Raw genomic sequence first — 21,969 nt, forward strand, 5'->3', positions numbered from 1 at the left:
GGGAAAGAAAAATGTTTCCAGAGTAAATGGAAGTGATTTTTATGGGTTGCGTGCATGAGTTAACTAATTAGAATAACAATGTTGAGAAACAGTTGCGGGTAATGAGCAACTAACAGGGATAAATGATTTTTAACAGACAATGGTAGTGGCTTCAGAATGATAAATACTTTCCTGTTGTATGATAAAAAATAAATAAATCTATTTTACTAAGAGAGCCTTCTTATGAACTGTGAGGCCAGCGTGTGTGTGGGAGAAGGAATAGATTCATTTAGATAAAATGCTATTAAATTGCCTGTATACTGTCCTGTCAGACAACTATCGACCCCATCCCATGGGAGAAATTGATTTCCGTGCAGAGAGCTATGTGCTTTCTGCAGCGTATTGCTTCAGTGCTATTGCTCTGGTAATCACATGCGGCTGCCTCTTTTCCTTTCTCTCTCTCTGCCTATTTGTTGTGGAAAGATTGATTGAGAGACATGAGGGATTTAGATTGCCATATTTGTTGTTATTTGACCTTTTCAATTATATTCTGTTAAAAATGCAAATACTTCATTTGTAGTAATGTACATATGAATTTGCTTAAGTGGTCTGCGAGTAAGGCTTTCAGGCGGAAGCATTTACCTTTGTTCTCCTGTAGACCTATTAGAGCTGACTCAGTTAAGTGAATTCAAATGCAGCTGAGGATGCTCCCTTCTTCAGTAACGCTATCTAGGCTAGTTCTCAACAGAAAAAGATCTAAAGATGGGAAAAATAATCCAAACTAGTAACGCCAGAATCACAGAAGTGCTGAAAAGTGAAATGATACGTGATCAAGGATCCTCGCTTTGGTTTGGACTGGTTTTCCTTCTTTTTGGCATAAATTCCTTTTGTTAATCTCACTAATGATAGTCTTTTTTTAACAAAACAAAAACACTGGAGGTCAAGAAATGCCAACATTAAAGTTGAAACCCAGTTTTAAATCTTCCCCCTCTGCAGGTAAATAAGAAACCAAGTCTTTAATTGTCATGCAATGGCCACACGTCATTTCTCAGATAATACAGCTTCAGTTGACAAAACTGTTTGTCTGACGAGTTATGTAGGTGCTTGACTTTTTCTACTATTTCTTGTCATTCTTACATTAGCTTCACCGTTACAACTCACTTAAGCATCATTATAGCTAAAGCAGATGTTTGAATGCTGTGGGAACGTAGGTCCTTGGTGCTCTCTGGCAGCGTACCTTGCCATCTGCACGTGGGGGAATCTCTGAATGGGAAACAGCCAGGATGGACCTTCTTGCTCTGCCTCCTGCCAGTGCCAAGGGCACAGAACAGAATTCAGATCTGCCGGTAGATCACAGCTACATTTTAGTAGTCACAGGCTGCTGCATTAGGCCTTGGGAGGGAAGTGTAGGATGGCTTTCATCAGAGCCATGTACTAGCCCAGACTTGAAGACCAGCAAACTGCCAATTCCATCTTTGCACAGATACACCAAGGCTATGCCAAATATCCAGAGTTTCAATGCTTTTATTTTTATTATGCTGGATGGACAAGGCTGCAAAAGCAGAATCACTGACGATCTGTAAAAATCAATAAGGACAGGATGCAGCTTCTCCTTTGCCTTTTACTTGCCCACATCCTATAATCTGCAGTAAATAGATATGAAGTGCTGTTCAGTCAAAATTACATTGCCTTACACTGACCTCATGCTCCCTCCCTCCTGTGTAAAGAGACGGCAGAACTGTGATGAAGCAGCCATGAACGAGGTACCCTAAAATGCTTTAGAAAAATTTAGCTGTGCCCTTGGGCACATAGCCAGCTTTCTCTACCTATACCCCAGTACCCGTTTGACAAAGCGACCGCAGCCTTTTTCGGAGGTGACATGAGCTCAGGGGGACAGAGCCGAAGCCAGCAAAGTGCTCCGACACAGCTCTTGCAGAGGGCAAGCCGAGGCGGGAGAGGAGAGTAACCGGGACCCTGCTGATGTCCTGCAGCGGTTGTGAAGGTGCTGCCGTAAAAACAGACTGAGGATGACTATGGAACAGGTTTGAAAGTGAGAGGGAAGGGGATTGCTTAACTGGAGGCTGTTTTGGTGGGGACAGTGGGAAAGCCAGGCCTGTTATAAGCAGGGGCAAGCGGAACAGAGAACCAGACAAAAACTTTGTCAGAGCAAAACCGGCAGCCTCCCCCTCCTTTCCCTCTCCAGGGGTTGGTGACACTGGTTTCCAGATCCTATTGCTTATGTCTGGGCAAACTTTTTGCCTTGTGCTTAATGGTGACTGGGGCACGTGTGAAAATTATTTTTGCAGAGAGGTGGCTGAGATCTGGAGAGATGCTAGAGGAGACAAGAAATAGGCTGGGAGAAAGGCTGAAAATTGCATCTAAAATACCATTTCAGAGAGCATGCCCCACATTTCTCAGTCAGATTTGCAGGCTGGTTGCCGTCTGTGAGTCCTGAATACTTCATTTTTTTGCTCCATAACAGCTTTTTTTTTTTTTTTTTTCATTTTCACCTGGTCATGATGTTTTTCATTCCTTGTCTTTATTTGTTACAGAATACAACAGCATTATTACAATTAGATATTTATGACAGTGGTAACAATTTAGCGGTAGATAGCCAGCATGCAGGCAATGAGCAGGGAGGCTTTCACATGCATGTCAGCCCATAAACTGCCACTCAGGTTAGAAGGTGTCTGACCTTAAAAAACCCCCACATTTCATTATGTTGCTGCACTTCCTTTGCAGTGAGCAAAACAGTTTGGGATCCTTAAACATGAAAGCTAACATATAAATATAAGCTACTACTATTGTGTGAAGAAATCTCTAAATGTGTAATTGTACAGAATGTTTGGGGAGAGAGAAAACATCGGTTCCTGTTGATGTGACAGTACGTGCTTTGCAGATAGTGTGTCTGTTCCCAGTGGTGGCACTGGGAGGCACTGAGCTCTGCAAAGGATGTCCCATCTGCACCACTTTTAGATCTAGGTTCCGGTTCAGGAAAGCATATTTATTGGTGAATCTCTAAAGTGGAAAACTCTAAAATACATTGCTACTAAGTATGCACTTAAGGGCCCATTGGAGTCAGTGTGACTTTGCAACGAAGGAAATTCTATTTCAACATACGGAAAAAAATCTCAGCTGTCAGAGTGGTGAAACTTTTGAGCAGGTTGCCCAGAGAAGCTGTGGCATCTCCCTCCTTGAATATTTTCCAAACCTGACTGGACAAAGCCCTGAGCAAACAAGTCTAACATTAAGTCTCCTGCTTTGAGCAGGAGGTTGGACTAGAGAACTGCCCCCATTCCCCTCACACCAAGGTCTCTCTGAAACGAAATCTTTCTATGATTTTATGACTTCAACTCCTGGTTACATTTAAGCATTTGCCCAAGACAGCACCTTGCTAAAAGAGCAGCTCCATCCCATGGAAAGGAGACTGTTTTTCAATTGCCTTTTAATACTTTGCATAGCACGGCAAGTGAAGATACCTTTCTTCCCGTCTTCGTCAGCCTCTCCTCCATGCTAGCACTCCTCCCCTCATCAAATAATTCAATTTAACTTTGCGGCAATGGAACGCAAACGCTGATTTCTCATGTCCATTCAGGAAGGTGCCAGGCAGGAGGGAGAAGACCGTATCCGAAAGCATGAGGTACACGGGTACAAACACGTCTCCCAGCCGTGAAGAGAGGCAGCTGAGGTGGGAATGCTCAAGCTGAGTGACAGAAGCCGTTGGAGAAAATCACCGACTGCAGCACCACAAACCCAGCGCCTCTTAACTTCTGGCCTGAAGGTGTGACATTCTCTCCCTTCGTCTTGGGGCGGGGAGAGGGAAGGAGAAGCTGCACTGTGTGGTTTTGTTAGAAATACAGGGGGAAGGAGGTGATAGGGGAGGCCAGATGAGGAGCTAGAAAGCCAGGAGGAAGATGGAAGTGTAGGGCAGTATGTATGTGGGAGTTTGTACAGGGAATGGACGGTGTTACGTGTATTTGGGGAAATGTCATTGTATGAGTAGATATGAAGGAAAGGAGTCAGGTGTGTGGGGAACAGCAAGAGGCCCCAATAGTGAGATCTATACCAGAGAAGACAGGCTCTCTTCCTTATCTGTTCTCAAGTATCACAAGAGGTTTACAGGAGTAGTTTTAGTTCAATTGTGACAAAGCTGACATCTGTCAATAAACACACAGGGACTTCAAATTAATGTGAAAGGGACCTTAGAAACAGTAGATGGATACAAATATCAGTTGCATCTCTGAGGTATGAAATTTCTTGGGACTTGTTCTCATTTGCTTATGTGCAGTTTTAATTAAGTAGAATTTAATTTGATAGCCCATTAGAAGTACATCCAAAGGGAACTGCTGAATGCCCCTTAACAAGCGTTTCTATGCTTCGCTCTCACAACTGGGTGACTTTTGCACTGTGATCACTTTTTGTAAAATAAACAAAGCAAGCTACCTGTATTTCCATTGCTAGAAAATCTAAAGACCTCTCAGTTGCTAAACCCAGGATTTTTGTAAGACACCCTTGCAGTCCAAAGTACCTTAGCTTCCATTTATCAATACATGCCAACGCTTCAGAGGTTGTTTAAACAAGGAAGAAACTGCCCCCCATCGTCATCCCCACTAAATTCATGCAAGAATCCATCATTTTAATAGAAGCTTTATTTGCAGTGTGAAAAAGACCTTGCCATTCATGTCAGTGATGGGAAGAGCAAGGAAGGGGAGAAGCTATCAAATGACCGTGTTGGTAAAGGATGAACTGCTTGCAGACCTTACTTCTAGACTGATGTTTCTCTTCTACTCAGCGTCTTCCTCCTTTGCCACCCATTGCTAAGGATAAATACAAAGAAATGTGTGAGAACAACTTCAAGCAAAGTTGCCGTACAGTGCAACATATGGAATATCTGAGCATTGGTTACAAACGTTCCCAGGTCAGAGACCAAAGGTCTGCATTACACTTTGAAAGACACTTTTTGAAATTAAGAACTTCGACTCCAATGCCCTACCATATACCAATACTACCATGATGACCCTCTTTACTGGTGCACTCAAAGACCAGGCTTCTTCATACCTTGGTTTGATTTAGCTAGGTGTGGGCCACATTAACTTGGCAGGGTGATGAGGAAAACTTGTGCTGTTCTCTGCTTTGAACTGGTAAGTGCACGTAGATCCCTCTGCTTTTGACCCAGCGAATTTCCTTTGAAGTAAGAAAACTAAGCTGTTCTAAAAGGCCACAAGAAGTGGACTAATGATTCCTGTCTGTCAGCTTGGTAACTCCATTCGCATGTTTCACTGTTTCCTCCCACTTAATCTGTTTCATATGTTTAAATATGAAGCTCTTGGTTTGGTCCTGAATTTGAGTTTGAAAAAGAATTAATGAAGTTCCACTGTGGTGCTGATTAAAGTATAACCTAAACTTCCACTGGCCTTTTTTCCGTCACTATGTATTTCAGATTTCTGTCTCTGCTATCCACCCGTATCTTTGCAACTTTGTGGCATAGTTATTTCCGATAATTCCCTAGCTGCAGCTTCCCACCAAGTATAAAGCAACAAACAGGAGAAATGTTGCTTCAAGTACAGTGCGGCCACTTCTCTTATTTGCATCCCTTCACCTAGTAAATGTACACTTGAGCTGAAATACTGCTGAATTCTTGGAAGTCGTTTGTTATTTCATCTTTATTAGGAAGACTCTCACTTACAGATGGACTGGACAGTGGCAGTTGTACCACCCCTGGGAGTTCCACCTCCATGGGATCTGGCCTCCTTGGACATCATCTTAGACGCCTGGGATCCACTGGAGATCCCTCTGCTGGTAAAACCTGATGAATGAGTTGAGCCTTTGGCACCTACAACAGTTACAAAGAAGATGTTACTGACTGGAGGGAACCTTACAAGATAATTATAAACTACAATGCTTTTAAAAAGTCAAGGCTAGCAAATGTTTCAAAAGACAAGAAGACTCCTGATTACTTGACTTGTTCCAGCAGTATACTGCTTTTTAGCTGCCACCTTGGGGAAAGGACATTTGCGGTGTTTTGTGGATGTTCCCAGAACACAAAGAAAATCTTGCACAGACTGTTTTTGATAAATTTGGATCTCCAAAACAGTTTCCAGCACAGTTTGTCTCTGCTGAAATCACAATTTTCTGAGAGGCTGCCTGAGGACTGTGGAACAAACCCCTACAGGAACTAAAGACTGTTGCAGACCTCACCACTTACTGTTCCAGGTGACACATATGTTCCTTTCACCCCACTTTCCATAGCATAAACCCATGCGTAATAGATACCTGTAGAATTCACGTACAGCAAGCTGTGGTAGCCAGTGGCCAATTTATATATATATGTCTCCATCTTATTACAAATAAGCCCCAAGCAAAGTATTCCATTGCAAATTATTCTTCTGGGAGAGGAGTAAAGCATTAGCAATGACAAACGTTAGTGATAATGCTTAAAGCATTCCTGGAGGATGCTCAAATATTTTGGTGATGAGCTTGTTATAAAATCTTCTCTAAAGTGATACTGAACAATACTCATGCCCTGCTGCAGAATCAGCTGCTCCTTCGAGCGTGTTTGTTCTGGGGGGAGGAGGGGTTACAGTCTGAATGAAAAGGTTAAGAAGATGTGTTTGAAGAGCGAGAGATTTCAGTGAGCACCTGCGGAAATGAAATCAGGCCCTTTTAGCTCTCAATCAGGCAAAGAATGTGTGGCAAGCTCTCCTGCTGCAGGGAGCCAAAGCTCACACCTGCCTTGGCAATGTTACAGAGCTAGCATTTTTCACATGGATAAAAGCTCTTTTGGAGTATCTCCTGTAGGCATGGCTAAGGTTTTCTTGAATCATGCATATTTCTCTTCACCAAAATAGTGGTTTTCATAAAAGTCCATAGTTGATACAGACATTGCAAGAATAAAACTAGGTGTTGTTAAATGTTTACTTTGATTCTCTCTCTTCTAAAGATTCTCAGCACGTGGAGGGATACAAGCAAGGGCAGGCAGCCTGGGAGGAATACAGAGAAACTGTCCGAGAAGCCAGGGAGCAGGTTAAGAAAGCCAAAGCCCTGATAGAGGTAAATCTGGCCAGGGATGTCAAGGACAACAAGAAAAGTTTCTATAGGTACGTCAGTGAGAAAAGGAAGATTAGGGAAAATGTGGGCCCCCTCTGGAATGAAATGGGAGACCTGGTTACCCAGGATATGGAGAAGGCTGAGGTACTCAGTGACTTCTTTGCCTCAGTCTTCACCAGCAAGGGCTCTAGCCACACCGCCCAGATCACAGAAGGCAAAGGCAGGGACTGGGAGAATCAACAACCACCCACAGTAGGAGAAGATCAGGTTCAAGACCATCTAAGAAACCTGAATGTGCACAAGTCCATGGGACCCAATGAGATGCATCCGCAGGTCCTGAGGGAACTGACGGATGAAGCGGCCAGGCCCCTCTCTATCATATTTGAGAAGTCCTGGCAGTCCAGTGAAGTTCCCGCCGACTGGAAGAGGGGGAACATAACCCCCATTTTTAAAAAGGGTAAAAAGGAAGACCCAGGGAACTACAGGCCGGTCAGTCTCATCTCTGTGCTTGGCAAGATCATGGAGCAGATCCTCCTGGATACTATGCTCAGGCACATGGAAAGTAAGGAGGTGACTGGTGACAGCCAACATGGCTTCACTAAGGGCAAATCATGCCTGACAAATTTGGAGGACTTCTGTGATGGGGTTACAGCATTGGTGGATAAGGAAAGAGTGACTGACGTCATCTACCTGGACTTGTGCAAAGCATTTGACACTGTCCTGCACAACATCCTTGTCTCTAAATTGGAAAGACATGGATTTGACGGATGGACCACTCGGTGGATAAGGAATTGGCTGGATGGTCACACTCAAAGAGTTGTCATCAGCAGTTCAATGTCCAAGTGGAGACCAGTGACGAGTGGCGTTCCTCAGGGGTCGGTACTGGGACTGGCACCATTTAACATCTCTGTCAGCGACATGGACAGCGGGATCGAGTGCACCCTCAGCAAGTTTGCTGACAACACCAAGCTGTGTGGTGTGGTCGACACACTGGAGGGAAGGGTGCCATCCAGAGGGACCTTGACAGGCTGGAGAGGTGAGCCTGTGCAAACTGCATGAAGTTCAACAAAGCCGAGTGCAAGGTCCTTCACATGGACAATCCCAACCACAACTACAGGCTGGGTGGAGAATGGATTGAAAGCAGCCCTGAGAAGAAGGACTTGGGGGTATTGATTGATGAGAAAGAAGCTCAACATGAGCTGGCAGTGTGCGCTTGCAGCCCAGAAAGCCAACCGTGTCCTGGGCTGCATCAAAAGAGGTGTGACCAGCAGGTCGAGGGAGGTGATCCTGCCCCTCTACTCCACTCTGGTGAGACCCCACCTGGAGTACTGCATCCAGCTCTGGGGGCCCCAGTACAGGAGAGACATGGAGCTGTTGGAGAGAGTCAGGAGGAGGGCCACGAAGCTGATCAGAGGGCTGGAGCACCTCTCCTGTGAGGACAGGCTGAGAGAGTTGGGGTTGTTCAGCCTGGAGAAGAGAAGGCTCTGGGGAGACCTTACAGCAGCCTTCTAGTACCTGAAGGGGCCTACAGGAAAGCTGGAGAGGGACTGTTTATGAGGGAGTGTAGTGACAGGACAAGGGTAATGGCTTTAAACAGAAAGAGGGTAGATTTAGATTAGGTGTTAGGAAGAAATTCTTTACTGTTAGATTAGTGAGGCACTGGAACAGGTTGCCCAGAGAAGCTGTGGATGCCCCATCCCTGGAAGTGTTCAAGGCCAGGTTGGATGGGGCTTTGGGCAGCCTGGTCTAGTGGAGGGTGTCCCTGCCCATGGCAGTGGGGTTGGAACTAGATGGTCTTTGAGGTCCCTTCCAACCCAAACCATTCTATGTTTCTAAGTCTTCAGTCTTTTAGGTTAGAAACTGCAACTTTGTGCTCTCTACAGGGCACCACCACTGAAGAGTTTGCCACTGGTTATGGGTGTGCTGAGCACTGCTGTACCACCCTTATGTGTAACAGAAGGCAAGACTGTGCAGCTGACTCCGCTCTAGCGTACAATTAGACTAAGCAGCTGTCATCTCCTGTGGACCAGGATCTCTGCTGCTAATGCAGCGTGGTGTCTGAGAGCAGCTCTTCCTGCTCGTCAGTCTCATGGTCCTCCTTCTCTCCTGACTGTCTCATATTCTGTCTCTCTGCTGCTACCATCCCTTAAGCTCTTTCCTATTGCATATTCAATAAACACTGTATTCAGTAACCAAAACTCACTGACTAAATCATACAGAGTAAAAATTAAAATTGCCTCGCAGGAGTCACCTGCAGTATCTCTCTGAAAGACCCTTATGTCACTTACTGCCTCACTGTCTAGAGAGCTTCATGCTATGAATAATATTGGCAGCAATACAAATCATATCTTAAAAAAACCCCTTCATCTCAATCAAGCTTACCACATTTTTTACTATTAAAATATGCCCCAAATCCGGACCCTGGCCAGCTCACCTGGCCAAACACCCATTTTATGGCTGGTAGAGTCAGGTTCAGCTCCATCCTTCAGTAGACTTCTAGTTGCTTACTACAAAAGGAGCAGACCAGCAGCTGACCAGTAGGGCGGAGATCCCCACCCATAACCAGCCTGTTGGTTAGCACACTCCTGACACGTGGGAGATGTGGGTCCAAGAACCCTAAAGCAGAAAGGGGTTTGAAGCCTTCATCCAAGGTCAGCGAGCTAACTACTGTGCTGCTGGGTAAAGCAGGATTACATGGGACACTCTCTTCTGCGGAGTTATGCTTGCTTAGAGGATGCCTGCTGAATCAGGTCACACAGGCAGGACTGGCAGGGAGAATACCTCGTGCATGAATCCCGCGGGACCTGGGGTTAAACAAGTGCCAAGCTGCTTAGAGTCGTCAGGTCAGGGATTGCTCTGTGCATGCAACAGAAAAGCAAGCACCTGTGGGGTTAGCTCATGTGAAAGCCAGCTATGCCTAATTTTAGTACTTAGATATATGCTGTCAAGGATGTGTATATATCCCCTTTGTGAATTCAGCTCTTGGACTGCAACTAATTTCCCTCTGCTATAGCGTTTGCATAAGGTTTTATGGGTTCTCCCTGTACGGATGCGTGTGAGTAAAGAGCAAGGGAGATCTGATACTTTATATGAAATGTAGGTACACAGATCATGTTCTTGCATAAGTGTGTCGTTGCTTATTGCTACCATGACTTTCCATATTATTGATGATTCCTAGCAGGATGGAGAGATAGCACAAACTTCAAATAAACACTGTCCCTTCCCTCATGAATACCACATATGTATGTCTACATTCATGCATACATACATACACAGAAAACACCCTTAATAGCATCCCACTCATAACATGCAGTTAAATACAGGGGTCTTTTGTCTTCAGTGCAATACAGGAATGTAGGAGAGAAGAAATTACTTGGCAAGCTTATTATCAAGAAAAAAAAAAGTTTCACTCTGTGCACTAAGCCACACACACAGAGGAAATTACTCATACCCATTCCTTGGAGGGTAGAAGTAGGGCCTCCAGACCGCACGCCTCCCCCAGAACCTTTTGCTTCCTTGGACATCATTGATGAACCAATCGATCCTTTTGAGATCCCAGAGGAAGTAAAACCAGCTTTGCGGACGTTTTGGTCAGACATTTTTCTTTCTGGTGGTGTGGAATCGACTGAAGCATCGCAAGGCTCAGCCAGTCTTTTTATACACTGTCTAGCTAGCAGCAAAGAAGTGAAACTGCTGCCATCACCAGGGAGAAACGAAACCAAAACTTATCCTTATCCAGGAAATGAAACTGAACTTTGTGAAACTGCAAGGTGAAGTTTAGGCAAACTAACTTATCTCCTCTTATGATACTAAAGCAAATCAGTAGCGGATGAAGCATTGATTGGCAGCTCACATGGCTGAGAACTTTGCTTCTTCATTCTTTTGCATTGCACTCCATTGTACTGATCTGTACCTGTAGAAGATAGCCCCTCATTTTAAGAATTAATACAACTCTGAGTAAAGACAATAGACAAAAAGGCAGCAAGGTGGTGGTCATGTGGAAACTGAAACTTAAGGTGGTTATAGCACCCAGAATTCAGCTGTGGTGCAGCTACTCCTGAAAAAAATGGTTTACAGAGAGCTGGAAATCAGAACTCAATTAACAACGGATGGTTGAAATTAATTTCTTTATGGAAAGAACTGTTAGGGGACCTTACATCATGCGGGCAGATTAACACAGATGTTTTATTCTTCCTCATGCAAATCCTGCTAAAGCAGAGCCTCCATCTTTGATGAACAGGCCTTTGCAAATGACACGCACTCCTTTATTTCAGTTTTTCTTAGCCAGTAGTTTAAATAAGGCTGTTTACAAATCCATGGGTGTCCTCCTTCCTCCTTAGGTAAAGAGGAATATCTGATTAGGTCGCACTACCACAGAGATGTCTCTCCAAGTGAAAACATATAGAATAAAAACATAACACTTTCACTGTTGTATCATATCTGTATCTTGTACACAGTGGGTTATAGAACAAAGGATATAAAGTCCATTTGTCTCTTCTTATATGTGTTATTTATCTGAGCAGTAGATATCTGGCCCATGTACCTCTGAGCAGCACTGTTCTTTTAACTCTTTTCTTGCATTCAGTTTTTCTTTAATTCATATATGTTAGTTTTCCTTAATTCTAATTATGCTGGTTTTGGCTGGGATAGAGTTAATTTTCTTCATAGTAGCTAGTATGGGGCTATGTTTTGCATTTGTGCTGAAAACAGTGTTGATAACCCAGGGATGTTTTCGTTACTGCTGAGCAGTGCTTACACAGAGCCAAGGCCTTTGCTGCTTCTCACACCACCCCACCAGCGGGATGGCTGGGGGTGCACAAGGAGTTGGGAGGGGACACAGCTGGGACAGCTGACCCCGACAGACCAAGGCGATATTCCCTACCATATGACGTCATGCTCCATTTATAAGGAGCTTGGGGAAGAGGAAGAGGGGGGGGCAGCAGCATTTGAGTGATGGCTTTTGTCTTCCCAAGTCACCATTACGTGTGACAGAGCCCTGCTTTCCTGGAGATGGCTGAACTCCTGCCTGTCCGTGGGAAGTGGGGAATGAATTCCTTGTCTTGCTTTGCTTGCATGCACAGCTTTTTCTTTACCTATTAAACTGTCTTTACCTCAACCCATGAGTTTTCTCACTTTCACTGTTCCGATTCTCTCCCCCACCCCACCAGGGAGGAGTGAGCGAGTGGCTGCGTGGGGCTGAGCTGCTGGCTGGGGTTAAACCATGATGCTGTTTGTTTGTTATTTTTATTTTCTACTCTGCTTGCATTAGGGCTTCTGTAATTATGATGCATCTTTATCCCCATAATGTCTCAAGTCTCTCATTTATCATTTTGAATTACTTAGTGTTGTAAAATATCTAAAGTTGCAGCTTAAATGCAAGTAAAATTCCATGTAAGAACAGGACAATTAATGCTATAGGCCCTCTTCAAAGTGACAATAAAACAAAAAATGTCACTTTCTTTGTACATATTGCTACAGATCCTTCCTTCAAAACTGCTAAAATCTTTTGGTGCTTTGTTAATATCATTTATTTAATATTCCAAATAGGCCATCAGGAAATTATGATGAAGTCTGGCAAAGCCATGGGGAATGAAAGCTTCGCAAAGTTGCAGGCACTCTATATGTGATGACCTTTTACTCAATCCTAAAACACAATTTGTAATGGATATACAAAGTTGTTTAACTAAAAATAGTTAAAATTAGATAAAATAACAGTTTTATTGCAAGCAAAGTGCCTCAAGGCAATTCATGATTGGCAGAGACATCAGTGAATAAGCAGGGGAAGGAGAAATTAATAGTAGCCTCATAAAAACAAGGTGAAGAAACTCAGCGTAATAAGGTGAGGGAAGCCACCGAAGGGATTCAAGGGAAGCCTCTATTTACATGTGCCATGGACCTAGTCAGCAAGGAGGTTGCTCTAAAATCTGCTATGTGGTCGTAGTGAGTTGGATGATAAACAGCAGTTGCAGTAAGCAGGCACACATAACATGCTAAAAACAGCTGAGCTCTGCCTGCCTTCATGCTCTTGTTACTGTAGTGGCACAGCAAATGTAAGTTATGGAGAAGTTCTGACCTGGAAGAGGTTTGCTTTTACTTGTTTTCAGCTTATTATGAAAACTTGGGACAATCTGTTGTATGAAAATGAGTGAAAACAAGGTCAATCTCTTGTACCTGTGTCAGGGCTGAGTCCGCTATTAGGTCTTAACAGCCCCGGCCAGGCTCCCGTGGGCCTTCAGTCCCTGCCTGAGCGATGCTGTAGGTGCACCTGTCTGCAGCTCCATCACAGCCATACCTCATTGATCCAGACTGAGCTGCAGCCTGTCTTCACGGCTTGACCTTGGACCTGCCTGATTAGCAAGGATAGACTTGCCCAGCAATCACAGGACTGACCCTGGCTACCATCACCAGACCTGAACTTGATTTGTTGACACAGGTTTCTGGCTTGACCTTGGACTTACTTTACCGCTACAAATTTTCCTCATGGTTTGGACTCTTGGTTCAACCTGCCTATCATCTCTGGGTCTGCTGTGCTCACCCTGCTTGGGGTGGCGGGACGGGGTCTTGCTGTGCCCTGGCAACATGTGACATGACTAACATCACAGCCTCCAGTTTAAGAAGACTCAGTGTCACTGCTGAGGTGGGATTGGGAGCAAGAACTCAGTCCCTGAGCCCGCATCTTCCAGAGGTCCTTTCCCTCCACTGATTCATCCAGAAAGTCGTGCTTCTCCTCTCACCTGCCAGCTTTGTGTGGGACGTTTCCCTAAATGGTCCCCTACCTTTTTTGGTTTTCCTTTTTTTTGACTGGTATTTCTGGTTAGAAAGTGTAACTTCCAGGACGTTAGGCAAGTGTAGTTGATGTCCAGCTGAGTTTGCAGGGAGCCTGGCACAGAAGCACTAAGGCAGTTGTAAGTCTTTGTGGACTGTTTGCCAAAAATCCAAGCAGTGCTAGTTTAAGAGCCAAACTGATGCAACTTCTAGTTAAAGTATGGAAGGAAAGAGAAAATAACCCATTTGTATCACTGAGCCTGACATTATAACAGTAAATTGGATCTGGGAGAGTATCTGATTAATTTCCCTGCTCCAGAAGCTAAAAATCTGAGGAGAGGAGATGGGTGGTGTGAGCTGACCTGAAAAGCATCCAGCGGCACTTCTAAGCCTCAGAGAACAGAGAGTCACAGCCATGAATACCAAGAGTACAACTGCCTTTATTTTCAGCGTCACTACAATTTCAGTAGCCTGAGGTGCTGAAGCATTTATACATGTAGCTAACATAGTTTGATGTTTAACTCCCTGAGTTTCAGGTTCAAATGAAATCCTTAAGTGCCAAAAATCATGTGCTGTCTAGACTGTGTGCTCTTTGAAAGGAATTGGAAAACCAGAGCCTTGATTGGAAGTACTCTGAAAATCTGAGCTGTGGGCATCCTTCCCTCCTTCAGTTTTTTAAACTTTTTTTTAAAAGAAAAAAAAAGAAAAAGAAAAAAGAAAAAAGAAAAAAGAAAAAAAGGAAAAAAAGGAAAAAAAGAAAAAAGGCACACTAAGCTGAAAACCGCAAACCAACCAACACAACCAGATGTGCATGCTACTCTTCTATATACTGCTCAGGAATGACCTTATTCACTTGTGCCTGTGGATATAAGCTGCTGTGTCTCTTCCGTACGATTTCCTTGGAGTCCTCGCTAGTGTGCCACTTAGAGATATTTTCCTCATAGTGAAGCTGGGCAGCTCATCACAGACATTAATCTCTGCATAGCCTTCTTTTGGTAGTCACCTTTTTCATTCCAATAACATGCCCATTGAAGTAACTTTTTCATAAACATTTTCCCATAAACCTCTGTTTCAAAAGAGATTATTCAAACAGCTTTTAAACAATTACTCTTTTGAAGGGTCTAATTGAAGGAAATAAACCTGTAGAGAATCTGACTGAACCAAAGATCTTCAGCATCCAAGATTATCTATCTGTCACCCTGTGACCTATTTCCTTCACACTACTTTTTAATTTTTGTAGCAATTATAGTGTATATGGATAATACCTATTAGCATATTTATGGTCATTGCTTCATATTTATTGTCTGCACAACTCATTAATCTTCATCTAGTGTGTGAGGCTGACAGCTCAATCTATTTTGCAATCTCTGGGCAGCAGCCATATCCAAAAAGCTTTTGTTTCCCTGTAAATAAACTGTGTTCAAGACCAGAGGACAATGGTACATCATGCAGTGATTGACACAAGCCATGGCTGCTAATCAAAAGTAGATTTTATTACCAGCTGAGTCAAGTGCATTATGGGGCCATTGTTCTAGTGCTGTCAGGGCAAGAGCATACGTAGTCAGTCACCTTCTCAAGATGGGTTGATTGTTCTCCAAGATTAGACAGAGTTGCCTTATTATCCATCCCAGACAACAAGGCATCTCACCCAAACAGACGCCTTTACAGAAACTGCCTGTACATTGAATTGATTTGAATTGCTAATGCATAATCTGTCCAGCACAGATGTGCAATGAATATTTGGATGTTGTTTTGCATGTCAGTTGAGAAGGCTGAATGATGAGGTGATGATCATTCAGTGATGGGTACTGGACATTTGCCAACAATTGAGTTTCAGCACTTTCCCTGACAGTAATCAGATCAGCTTCCAAAACGTCTTTTCTTCAATTCACTGACAATTTATGTTAGAAGATAATGCAACTCTCTCACAGTTAACACAGTTGGCAGCAATTTGCATTTTTTTCATATAATTAAATTTTTCATTTCACCCAAGAAGGAATACATACAAGCCACATATAACTGATATACATATTCCAAAACACTTCCAAAGTAACTCCACTTGAATAAGAGGCCATCTAGATAAGTCAAAAATGTTGAAGCTCTCCATAATAAAGGCAGTACTAGTTTCATTAGTTATAAAACTACATTGGCTGTGAAAAATTAGGAACCTTGTTATCAAGCTGTATTAGGTGAGCTCTCTAAAAAAGCAATTAACTTAACAAGCATTTAGCATATGACCATGGTCATGCTTGGAGTAGGTCAGCAAACACAATGTTCTGATTTTAAAAATTCAGTCTCTGTCAGAATTGACGTAGTATAAAACAGGAACAGAAATGAACCCCACAAGACTGATATTATGACATCAAGGGACTGATATGAGCTCACACCGTGACATCACATGATTCATGTGAATGTGAAAGAGGTCTTTCTATAGTCATAATCATAGAATCATACAAAAATTTAGGTTGGAAGGAAGCTCTGGAGATCATCCAGTCCAGCCAGGGACTTACCCTGTCACTTGCTCAGAGACACACTTGGTTGAGTTCTAAGTATCTCCAAGGATGGAGATTCCACATCCTCTCTGGGCAACTTGCTCGAGTATTTGACCACCCTTATAGTGATTTTTTCCCCTGTATATCTAGTCAGAATTCTACAGCTTATATCTGTTGTCTGTTGTCCTTTCTCTGTGTACTTCTGAGGAGAATCTCCCTCGTCTTTATATCCCTCATTATTTCAGATCTAAAAAGCACAGTTAAAACCCTACCTTTAGAACATAAGTAGGTAAAGAGCTACTGATAGCTTAGAAAATCAGGGGCTCGTGGGGACACTTCTGATACCTAAAACATTTTGCCTTTCAACTTTATTTAGGTATGTGTCTGGTGTATCTCTAATCAATAGCAAAACACTTTCACTCATAAATAAATAATAATGCCTCTCAAGAACTTCTAGAGCTCTTTTTAGAATATACATTAAATAATGCAGGTTCGTCATCCATTTTTCTAAGGTAAAGATGACTACTCATGAGTGTGTGGTACAGGGAAGAATCACTTCCCTTAAATTGCCGGTCTTTCTACTAGTAAAAGTTACTATAGCTAGAAAAAGATTGGGAAGTGATTGAGCCAGAAGTTTTACAACCAAGGTTAGAAAGGAGTTTACAGGTAAGTGTGATTTTTCCATGTCAGTCTTATCCAGGGTTAGGCTAAGTGGATCTCATTTGGATTTTTATTATCGTTTTCATCTATTAAAAGCAAGACATCATTATCCCTGCATTACAGATGAAACAAATCACAAAGTTGCACTGGTGGCTTTTGGGGGGGGGGGGGAAATTCCAATTTTGGATGCTTTAATTTTGTGTACTATTAAAAAGAGAACTACAGACATGTTTAAAATCTGTACGCACTGCATACTCATAATATCAGCTGAACTTCCATGGATTTTCCAGCTAGAAATCCAGAAACAAAGCCTTTGAATAAGTGGCCTGAGAAGACTAAGTTTAGACCGTGAATGGAGTTAGGCGGCCACTTCACAATCTGAATTCCAGCCTGTACTCCTCAGAGCTCCCCCAAGCTGGACCCTACCCCACACTGGCACCTCTGCTTTTCACCTTAATATTATGTTGGTGAGCATAGTCAGTCTTGTCGTTGCAGTCTATGCCAGGACTTTGGTCCATAATCCAAATATATCGGATGAGGCCCTGCTCAAAACAGACTGCAAAAGAGGGAGAAGTCCTGCCTTGAATGCTCGAGCTCAGAGGATTCACCCAGATGAGGACTCAGCCCTTTAGGAAGGGGAGAACTGGGAGCAGAAGCACCACTCAGCCATGGAGTCACATTCCCATTTGTTCTCTGTCTCCAAGGAAGTCTTCATTATTTCAGCGAGCTTCCAGCTGATCCTTTAATTTCCCATCCTGAGCTATCACACGCTTTTGAGAGACTGAAATGAAAGCCTGGGCATCGTTCTCAAGGCTGTTAGTTTCTGCTGCAAGGAGAGTGGTACTTGAAAGGTGTCATGGAATAGTCAGTGCTTAATGTTCTTAGTGAAGTAATTTTTTATCCCAAAGACATTTAACACAAGCCATTATTCCTGCACTGAAGGATCCTTTCCTTAGGGCTAAAAGTCTTATTTTCCAAAGCATGGAAAGTTACTTCAGCTGACAAATAAATGTCAGCAGCATGGTCTTTTATTTTTTGAGCCTCAAAATGGAGGTAAAGATAAAGATGAATTGTTCCCTTATATATTATTCCGTTAAAGAAACACACAGATAAGTGGTGAAACTGTGTCATCTGCTGAGTAAAAGTTCCAGTTGATCTTGAAATTGCATGCACGGTTATATTATCATAACCTCAGAATACAGGAATACAGACTATTCTAGACTGTAGGAATGAAAAGAGTATTAATCAGTTCATGCAGTCTTCAAGACGTATAGATGTGATGGAAAATCGTAAGTCTTTCTGGAACCTAGGAAGCAGATTCATGAAGGCAATAGACCAAGTATATAAGCCAGTAATTGGTTGTACCTCTCCCTTAAGAGAATATAAGGTGCTTTTTTTCTGAAATAAATGTGGTGAAAACAAAAATAAAAGGCGAAGAAATGGAATTAACGGTCAAAGTGCTATTTTTAACACTGAGCTCCCACTGCTATTCAAATGTAATCACAAATTACTGCCTTAATAAAGCCATTTCAAAATACACCATCTACAAACATTAAGTAAGCAAATACAAGCACGGGAACTTTTTCTAGTTCGTGATCACCACGTGGACAAGCCCCTGGCACAGTACGTGCTCCAGGGCAAGCGCTGAGCAGTTCAGGATGGCTCCGGTCCCTGCGGGCAGCTGCTCCCTCAGCCAGGGAACCTGAACCAGCAGATGCTCCTAGGGCAGGTCTGGTGGGTCCAGCTCCGCAGAGAAGCAGCTGGCACAGGCCCCCTCCCCGTTCCGTGTGTGTCCGTGTCCCATCCCCCCCCCCCCCCCGTCCACAGCCCAAGCCAGAGGACGTGAATTCACTTGTGGTCTCTGCTGTGCGGGTTGTCAGCTCTCTTCCTCATCTCCCGCAGGGCAACTTCTGCGCCCAAGGAGCGCGCCCTCATGGTGTGTGTCTGCGAGCAGCGCTGCAGGGTCCAAGGGACCGAAACCAAGTCCTGTTTTCAGAAATTAAACGGTAAGTCTTGTCAGAGGACAAGAGGTGAGCACAGAGAGCTTAAAACATATGGACCTTCCCTTGCCTGTAAGTTGAAGGTAATATCATTTTCCTATTCCCAGGAGATTGCTGAGGCCACATATATTATGCTACACAGGTATTATGGTAATAAGCATAGTACAAACATGCAATGTAGATAAAGAGGTTTCAAATGCTAACACAAGTGAGTATCTATGAAAGTATAAGTGGTGGAAATGCCTCTATGAGTGCTTTGAAAAGCTATTAATGACGAAGTGGCTAATCTGACCCCATGGGCAAGGGGTCCGAAGACCAGATGGCCTGATTTACTTCTCAGTTCCAGCTGTAAGATGTGTGGATAGGTTTCAGGCCATCCTTACAAAGGACTGAGATGTTTATATAAGAGGAGAAACCTTTTATTTTATGTTTCTTCGTAAGTTTTTGCATCTGAAGGATGTTTGGATTTGGTATTCATCTTTTCTGTTTTGAGAATGCAGGCTACGTGTTTATATGACTTACACTGTTATGCTGGAGATTACGTGCCATCTGATTGAAGGTGGTGAGTCTGTTTACTGTCTTTGTTACAAAAAAATATAATACAGTATCTGAGATATTCTAAAGGGAGGACAATTACAGCAGCATGCCTAAGGATGAAGTACAGTGAGAAAAGCACATGGTGAAAAGCCCTCCCTGGAAAGACCATGGAGCATGTCCTCTTGGTATCCTTACCTGAGCATGTGCAGGACGAGACAGCAATCAGCAATACTCAACATGGATTTGCCAAGGGCACATTGTGCATGGCCAACCTGACTGCCCTCTGTGTCAAAATGCCTGGTATCCCAAGTGCTATAGAAGCTTTCATAACAGAAAGAAAATAAAATTTCTCAGAAAAAGCTGTTTGTAAAGAAGTTTGCAGCTGTGAACAAAAGAAACAACTTTCTCATATATACAGTATTTAGGAAAATATGTCTGCCCATGAAGGCTGGACATTGACAGATGTCTTGAAGCAATAGTGCCTTCAGCAATTAGGTAACTTTCCTCAAAACAGAGGTGCCTGTAAACTTCTGAACACCACCCATTTATGATAACAGAATGCAAGCCTTATGAAAAGGTTCCCCAAGCAGATCTGAATCCTTGTGGCTAGTTCTTAAATGGGAAAGAAAGTGCTTCTCTATTTATAATGTAAAGCTGCTGGGCAAGACACAGTGGAAGACTTAAATTAAATGTCAACTCATGAGGTACTAACAATAAATAATGGAGAGATTTCTGTTGCCTGTGGTGGCTGCAGATAAGCCACTGGATAAACTATTTACTGCAGGTAGGTTGTGCAGTCCTAGATGCATCATTTTGTCCTAGATGGATCATCTATGTGTTTTGTTACTTGGATGAGAGAGCAGACTGGTGTGAGCCTGTGCTGCCCACATCTCAGGGCCTTTATGGTCCCAGGCCCCATCTGTACTGTAAAGTATTTGGGAACCTACCAAAGCTTCAAGAGCAATTCTCTCTCATTTCCTCTGCTCACACAACGTAGACCTGCCTAGTGTACTAGCCTTCACTACTTGCCTGCATCATGTGCGAGCTGTGGTGGTGGCAGCATGCTCCGTAGAAGGACGTGCTTCTTGCAGGCTGTCTAGTAGGAAGAGATATTGATCCATGATCCAGCAGATGGATCCATGATCCATTAGCAGACTGACAGGGGATATGAGGTGACTCAGAGACAGTGATGTGATCCATTCACAGTGCCCATGATGTCTTTCTGCAGGACCTAGCTGCTGTTCTGTTCCTCAGGGGACAGTGACACTTTTGGTATTTGGTTACCCTTTTGCATCACGGCACTGAGGCTGCCTGACCCCCTGGGATGTGTAGCCACAGTCAGAGGGTGTTCAGGGGTCTCAGCGAGGCCCTGAACTCCTGCCTGGCAGAACCTAAGACTTATCTTCAGCTTGCTTACTGCAAGGTCAAGCTAAATGCCAACAAGCCTTACAACATCCCTACGTGTGCAAACTGTATGCCCTCTGTAGGTTCTGCAAAGCCTTGGGGAAACTCTTTCATCAGATATGGAGATAACATTACTATCATTTTTCAGTGTACTGCACATGTGAAGATGGTACCACTGTGTGAAAAATCATTAATCTGGGGTTTATAGAGCTGTGGATTCTTTCATCAGGTTTCTCAAATGCCTTCCCTCATTTGCCACCACACTTTACTGATTCAGAACTCATTTATTTCAGCCTTATGATATTCCCTCGTTCCTCTACCATTTCTCCTCCTCTCTAAAAGTCCCCAGACACAAGCGAGGCAGTCATAGGCTGGAGAACTTCTTCTTTCCTCAGTCAGGCTTGCTCTGTAGAACACTTCATCAATCCTACAAGCAATTTTTTCCCTTTGGGAAGATGTTTGCTGTGCATTGCAGACCCCTCCTTGCCAGGGAGGCTTCCTTTGTACTGTGCCTGCTCACTGCATATTGCACATCTTTCTGCACTGTGGACCTTGGCTTGACTCCTCAAGGGAGTGCTTGCTCTATTGAGTAGCTGGAGGATGAAGAGGAATTACCAGGAAAAAGGACTGCAGCACAAACAACAGAAGCAGAAGGGGACAACCATCTTACTTTTGCTGTGTAAGGGACCTAGTACAAATGGTCTCTTGATCTTAGTTTATAGCCTACTTTGAGGAGAAACCTGAAATATATTAGCAACCGCTCTAAAGGTGTGTGCGAATTTTGAGACCGGCAGTGAACTGCCCACTCTGTTGAGCAGATGATGTAGTACAGATCCAGAAGAGGAAGAGCATGTTATTTTACCATGGTGCATGTGGATTATCCACCCTACCCCCAAGCCTGGAACTAGCAGCAGAGGCTGCTGTGGGTACGGCTGACCCATATGTACAATCCCAAGGGGTAATACATCTGGAAGGAAGCAAGTGAGGGAGTTCCAGGAGGAAATCCATGCAGGAGTAAAGGGAGGTTCATTAGCAAAAGTTCTCGGACTTCTGTCCAGTTTGCCATTTGTGCGCGTCTCCTGAAT

At 43.5% G+C, this 21,969-nt stretch overlaps 1 protein-coding gene across 1 annotated transcript; it reads right to left on the reverse strand.

Annotated features, from left to right (window-relative positions):
* Nucleotides 1–4,610: 4,610 nt before the first annotated feature.
* LOC129203742 (interferon alpha-inducible protein 27-like protein 2B) lies at nucleotides 4,611–10,715 on the reverse strand. The gene is made up of 3 exons (XM_054818626.1): nucleotides 10,478–10,715; nucleotides 5,666–5,812; nucleotides 4,611–4,796 (listed from the first exon to the last, which is right to left on the reverse strand). Exons 1-3 carry the CDS (start codon nucleotides 10,623–10,625, stop codon nucleotides 4,768–4,770), a joined length of 324 nt encoding a protein of 107 aa, XP_054674601.1. The 5' UTR covers nucleotides 10,626–10,715; the 3' UTR covers nucleotides 4,611–4,767.
* Between the last annotated feature and the right edge of the window lie 11,254 nt (nucleotides 10,716–21,969).

The sequence above is a fragment of the Grus americana genome, chromosome 2 (assembly GCF_028858705.1).
Source record: "Grus americana isolate bGruAme1 chromosome 2, bGruAme1.mat, whole genome shotgun sequence".
In the NCBI taxonomy this organism is placed as follows: domain Eukaryota; kingdom Metazoa; phylum Chordata; class Aves; order Gruiformes; family Gruidae; genus Grus; species Grus americana.

Bases quoted from the DNA above. Each gene is read 5' to 3' on its own strand.
- LOC129203742 (XM_054818626.1), bottom strand. From the start codon at position 10,625: ATGTCTGACCAAAACGTCCGCAAAGCTGGTTTTACTTCCTCTGGGATC. The intron at 5,813-10,477 runs GTATGAGTAATT...TAACTGTTGTAG, and splicing joins TTCTACCCTCCAAGGAATGG to GTGCCAAAGGCTCAACTCAT. The intron at 4,797-5,665 runs GTAAGTGAGAGT...ATTTATCCTTAG, and splicing joins TGCCACTGTCCAGTCCATCT to CAATGGGTGGCAAAGGAGGA.